The sequence below is a fragment of the Belonocnema kinseyi genome, chromosome 5 (assembly GCF_010883055.1).
Source record: "Belonocnema kinseyi isolate 2016_QV_RU_SX_M_011 chromosome 5, B_treatae_v1, whole genome shotgun sequence".
Taxonomy (NCBI): Eukaryota; Metazoa; Arthropoda; class Insecta; order Hymenoptera; family Cynipidae; genus Belonocnema; species Belonocnema kinseyi.
Window position 1 is genome coordinate 109827042 of NC_046661.1, and position 6243 is coordinate 109833284.

General features: G+C 30.2%; 2 protein-coding genes across 2 annotated transcripts in view; one reads left to right on the forward strand and one right to left on the reverse strand.

Moving 5' to 3' along the window:
* The window catches only part of LOC117173202 (peroxidase-like), a 136760-nt gene extending 134628 nt beyond the window's left edge, over positions 1 to 2132 (reverse strand). Inside the window, exon 1 of the mRNA XM_033361632.1 lies at positions 2043 to 2132. The gene's annotated coding sequence lies outside the window, so the exon portion shown is untranslated. The remainder of the gene's footprint in view (positions 1 to 2042) is intronic.
* A 13-nt stretch (positions 2133 to 2145) lies between these two features.
* Positions 2146 to 3120, forward strand: LOC117173826. Its single transcript, XM_033362470.1, has one exon. The coding sequence runs from the start codon at positions 2146 to 2148 to the stop codon at positions 3118 to 3120; it is 975 nt and encodes a 324-aa protein (XP_033218361.1).
* The last annotated feature ends 3123 nt before the right edge of the window (positions 3121 to 6243 follow it).

The following is a 6243-nucleotide window of genomic DNA, read 5'->3' on the forward strand; positions in this document are numbered from 1 at the left end:
AGCCTTGGAGGAGATTATGTTGAGAAATAAAAAAAAAAAATTCTTAAAAACGTTGTTTTTCTTGGTCAGGCCGGAAACTTATCAATCCACCCTCGTATATGTGAAAAAACTTTGGTTTTCGCAAAGAGAGTAGATTTTTTATAAACTGGGTGAAATCACGAATATTTACTAGAAAAAAATTTTAAAAATAGTGGTCACCCTGTTATAGAGTGCCTTGAAATATTTGGAAAACTCCAAAATAATTTGAACTAAATAAAATGTTTATAAATTAAAACCCTGTGAAACCCCCAAAAATCTTTAAAAGTAACTTAAAAAATCTTGGGAATCCGTTAAATTATTTTAAAGTGTTTAGACAATCCTTAATATCTTTTAAGATATTTTGGGATTTCCAAAAACCTTTTGAATCCGCTTAAAACCAGTAGAAGGTTTATAATATCCCGTGAAATATGTTAAAACCTGTTGAAAACTAATACGAAATCTTTCAAATTTCACTTTATCCTTTAAAGTTTTCTAAAATTGTGTACAAATGATAAAAGTCCTGTAAAATTCCGTAAAATCCTTTCATAGGCCATGAAATCTCAAAATATTTTTGAATCGCTTAAAGTTCTTTAGAAATCTAAAATATTTTTAATTTACTTACATGCACTGTGGAACTGCTGGGTACTCTCTTGAAATATTTTTAAATACTTATGAGATCCCTAAAATTTATTAAAATTGTAAGCAATTCCAAAAAGTTCTTTAAAAAAATTAATAAGATGCCACTGGAATATTTGGAAATCCATTAAAAACTCTTTTATCTTTGAGAATCTCTAAATATTTATAGATATATGCTGTAAAAGTTCGACATCTTTTCAAATTCTTTACAGTCTCTAGAATTTATTTGAAATCGCTTAAATATAATTGATAAATTACTGGAAATACCATTATATTCTTTGTAATCTCTTAAATTGGTCTTAAGTTCCTTGGAATTTTTTGGAATTCTTCGAAATATCTTGAAATCTGTTGAAATAATGAGAAATCCCTTGAAATATCTGTAAATACTTTGGAAGCGTTGAAATTAAAAAAAAGAACTATTCAACACGTATTTGAGAACTAACGGCAAGGAATAATTTTTTTACAGAGTTCACCAAGGATTTACATTTAGAGAACTGCAGCAAGTTTTATGGCTTAATATTTCTGCTTTTTAAATTTCGAAAGGAATTTTTAAAAACGTAAACTTAAATAAATCCAGATTGTGTAGTAAAATTGCACAAAAAGGCAAAATACTGTCAGCAATTATATAATATTTAATCGTGTCCTTGGCTTAGATTTATGAATTATTTTTTTATTTTATGATTTATCCAATTTTTTAGGATCATTTTTCTAGATTGAGAGTTGACCTGCAGATTTTAAAATATTCATTTTTCTAAAAAAAAAATCTTTGATTTTGAAGTAAAATATTCTTTCATTCTTTTATGAAAATTACTTCAGCTTAGGCGAATTCGACGAAAAAATTTATAATCTTTCAAATGATTCTAATTCGAAATTAGTAGGTTCAATTTCTGCATAGGCCTTTGAAGTGATGAAAAATTTAAAGAAAAAAAAATGTTTCCAAATTTTCTGCCGGTAGTGTATAATTTTTGGTCCCTCAAGTTTCAAATAATTCAATTTTCAAGGCTTTAATTTTAACGGGATTTAATAAAAACGGGATAAAGAATATTTTTCAGGAGAATTGGGGGGGGGGGGGTCCCCAGCTGCTGCTGGAGTTTGAATGACGTTCATAAGTTTCCCTTGTCCTCAATAATTATTTTATATCCCATTCCAGGATTCCGGCGGTTCAATTTTTAATTATCAAATTTTGAATCCCTTAAAATAAAAATTGTTATATTTTGGAAATGTATAAATTGATCATAATTGATCCGAAAATTGCTCGTTTTCAAAATAAAAGTTTAAAAGAAATTTAGAACCTTTTTGAATTTTCATTTTTATGATTCCAACAGTATGTAATATACTTAAAATATACAACAAAAAGAATTTAAAAAATATCCTGAATAAAAAATTACTTTTTTTCAGGATTCCAACGAGGGCTGGAAAATGTCTTTCTACCCAAATGTGTGTTTTATCTGTAAAACGACTGAATCTTTGAAAATATGTACTCGCTGCAACATGATATCCTACTGTGGATCAAATCATCAAAAAGATCATTTTCCATTACACAAGAAAGTTTGCAAAATTACTTCAATCTTGATGAAGGGAAAGACTCACCTCTTTGAAGACTTTGAAAAAAATGATACGGAAACATGGTTCCAAATGAGACAAAAATCCATATTTTTAGTGGAACGTGCTTTGTGTCGCCCTCTTAAATCAGATGAAAAAGAAAATTGTGAATTTCCCAGAGTTTGTTTCGTTTGTCGGGAAACGAGACAGCATCTCTTAACAGACTGTGCTGGTTGCAGATCCACAAGCTTTTGTGAAAAACACCCAAGCAGTCCCCTTCATGATGAAGACTGTGCTGATTTAAACCGCTGTTTTGATTTGGAAACACGCTGGAACGAGATAAAACGTATGGGCGTATCTGCAGCTACACATTACTTAATAGACGCCACAAAGATAAATCCCTTAACGCCATTTACGTCCATGAAAGAATTTTTAGATCAAAACCTGAAAGCAGATTGTTTCGACTTCTTCTCCGATGATCTCATGCTGCCAAAATTAGAAGTTCGTAACACCTTATTCAAAGAGGATTTTCCTGAATTGTCAAAGCCCAGGAATACTTCTGGGATCCTCGAAGACTTGAAGATGCGAGTATCGGAAAATCTGACGTCGATACTGACGATGTACAATGTTTTTGAGAAATTGAAATATCAACCTACTTCCAAATTGATTCTCCACGTGTGTAATGTTTCAAATACACTTCCAGAGTATTTTAATTCTTGGGAGCTTCTTTTACACTTGCTACCTAAGGTTAATACCCTGAAGGTTCTGGTAGTAGTGACCGATAACGACGCAGCGACAAAAAAGATGAAAATAAAAGTATGCGCTGTATGCGCTTCAAAAAAGAAGATATTGATCGTCGAGACGAAAAGGATTGCTGAAATGGCGCCTTATCTAAAACATTTAGAAGACAGGGATTCTGAATAACCAAACATGCTTGCAGTTTTGAATGGGATTTGTTTTGATGGTCCTGATGAGCTTAGAGATTTTTGGGTCAAATTTGGTTGTCCCATAGTGTCTACGACTGATGATGAAAGCAAATGGAAAGCGACCAGTGAAACCTATCGGTCTAGTTATTGGGGTAATGATATCTGCTACGATGGGGTCAATGAATTTGGATGTTTGTGGCCCAGTAGGAATCCGAGGAATGGTCGCATAATCAGACTGGATCGATTTATGACTGTCACCAAAGCTCGAAACAAAAAACAACGCGAATTTATTCATTAGTACCTTTTTAAAGCATGAGTGTATTTATCCAAAAATTTCGAGATTTTAGAATGTTTCTTTTAATTAGCTAGAGTTTTAGTACATTTCAACGTTGACATTTTTTGTTAGTTTGCAATGTTTCAAAAATAAAAAATAAATATTTATGTTTTTTAAACTTGAAAAAATGGTGCTTTTCAAAGAATTACGGAATTTTCCGTACACTTGCTACATTTCCATCAGTTATTTTTGGAGGATATGAAAAAATGTTTTTTTTTACTTTAATTAATGGCAAATTTGTCGTGATTTTTCTCCTTTTTAAACCTACTCTCTAGTATTGCGAAACTTATCGTACACCTACCACATTTCCAGCAAAATCAGATTAAGGAAATTTCCGTAATCCTAGACAGTACGCTTAAAACAGCGAATTTTTTATTTTCATTATAACAATGTAACAACATTTTTATTCCATTTCAACTAAACAAATTTACAGTTTGGCAATAATTCTTTTAATAAAAAATCTGCAATTAAGTTAATCCAAAAACTAATTTTTTACATTTAAAAATAGTAGCTTGTTGGTATACCACTTATTAAATTCTAATTTTTGATAAGTTTTCCGCCAAAAAAACTTCACGTAGGAAAAGTTGGACATCCTACTTTGGTACTTAGGAAAACATTTACATGTTTTTTGCAAAAGCACAATAGAATATGTGAACCAATTTAGAAATTTGTATCAAAAATTATATATATATATAAAATATCGCAAACGCTCTCGCCCTGCTTCCCTGGTAAACTGCATGACCCAGCAGTTCAAGGAAGGCTGAGAACGGGGTGACTGAAAGCGAGTGTTAGGTGCACTACATTCGCATGCCATCTGATTTTTTTTCGCAAAAAATAGATATTTCAACATTATAATTTATATCGCCGAACAAATATTTTACATTTAACCGAATTCTGATCAATCTATATATTACATAAAGAAATACTTGTTTGCATCCTTTCCAAGTATTCAGTATTTTCAATAAACATTCATGTTTTATCTCAAGGAAATTATCGTGAAATATATCAATAAAAATAATGCATTTTTTTGTTTAAAAAACTTATCTCTTTTAGTTTCAATTTCAACTATTTGTTCGAAAATTGATTTTTTAGTAGAAAAGTATCTAATTAAAATTTAAACTCTTTTGTAGAAAATTCTTCTTTTAAATTCAACATTTTTTTGGTTGGAGCGCAAAAACCGGAGAGCATATTTTCGGGGAGACTAAAAATCAGAGTCTATTGACACTGTAAAATTCTCGAAAAGATTATTTTTGGACAATTTCATATCTACGTGGTAGAGAGGGGTTGATTTTTTGCATTAAGGGTTGGAGCTCAAAAATCGGAGTGGGTATTTTCGAGGAGCCCAAAAATCATAGACTCTCAAAAAGATTATTTTTCGATAACTTAATATATCTACGAAATGGAGAGGGGTTGATTGTTTACATTACAAAAGAGCCAAAAAATATACCGTAATTTGTAAAAAATTTCAATTGTTTTAATGGGGTTAATTTTGCAAATTAAGAGTTGTTTTAGGGAAATTTTTTTATGAATTTCAGGTGCCCAAAAAAACCCAAGGTTCTGGTGGAATTGAATTTTTATTATTTATTGATTTTTATTGATAGCAAAGATATTTTACCTAGATGCGGCAAGGGTCTAGTTAGGCCACATGTCACGAGAGCGGCGTTATCGGCGATTTTATGGCTTCGTTTTTTTCCGGTACTTTTCGGCTAAATTCGGCAATGCCGCTACATTTAAACGGATTATTTTGACCACATGCAACGAGACGGCGCAATAAACTCTGCTTTGTTCGAGCGGGAATTTGAAATTTTTTAATTATTATGGATTATTGATTTATTCTCCAGGACTGAAAGTCACTTTTCTTTATTTGAACATATTCTTAGTGTACGTAATTTATTTGCATTACTTAAAAAATTAGAAGATTGTGTTATAGAAATTAAGAATGAACAAGTCACTGAAAAGATGATAAAGATAATTAGGTATAAAATCTAGATCTAGAAAGAATGGGATAAATTTACCATTGTATGACAAATTTTACTGTAGGTATTGGAGTTTCATTTAATAAACTCGACAAAAATGATTTTAACTTCGAACAAGGGATAACCCGTATCTTTATGTACGTTTACAGTTTATTTTATAAAGACTAAACACTGACGCCATATAGTATATGACTAACGAATCTGCGATTCTGCTTGTCGTTCAGTCAGTTCAGTTTAGTTCAGCCTAAGCTGCCTTACTATGCAGATGATCCAATAAAAGAGTTAATTTGCATTCTGTGTAATTTATTTAAACAACCATAACCTAGATAGCTCTGCTAATAGTAGGTTATACATAAATCAATTTTAATAATAATATTTAAAAATAATAACATGGAAGTAATTGAAGTAATTGATTGAAAATCCTGACCTTGAAATTCCATATTTTATTTTTATAATAAATACTTGTGAAAAGTAAAAAAATAAAAAGTTTTATTTTAATATTGTATTCCTAAAGAGGATAATTCGAATATTTACATGAACATTCTGGACTATTTAAAGAATCCTTTTTTAAAAAAAAATATTCACTTTATTTTCATATTTTTATTTAAAAAACAAGAAAACTAAAAATACTTTAGTGCAATATCAGAAAATGTTTTCTTTTACTATTTTATTCGTAAAAAGTATAATACTACGAATTTTTATGTGAACATTCCGGACAATTTAAAGAGATCCTTTTATGCTTTTAAGTAAACTGTGGAGTTCATTATTTTTTCAATAATGATATAGAGTTTAACAGTATAATACAAAAATG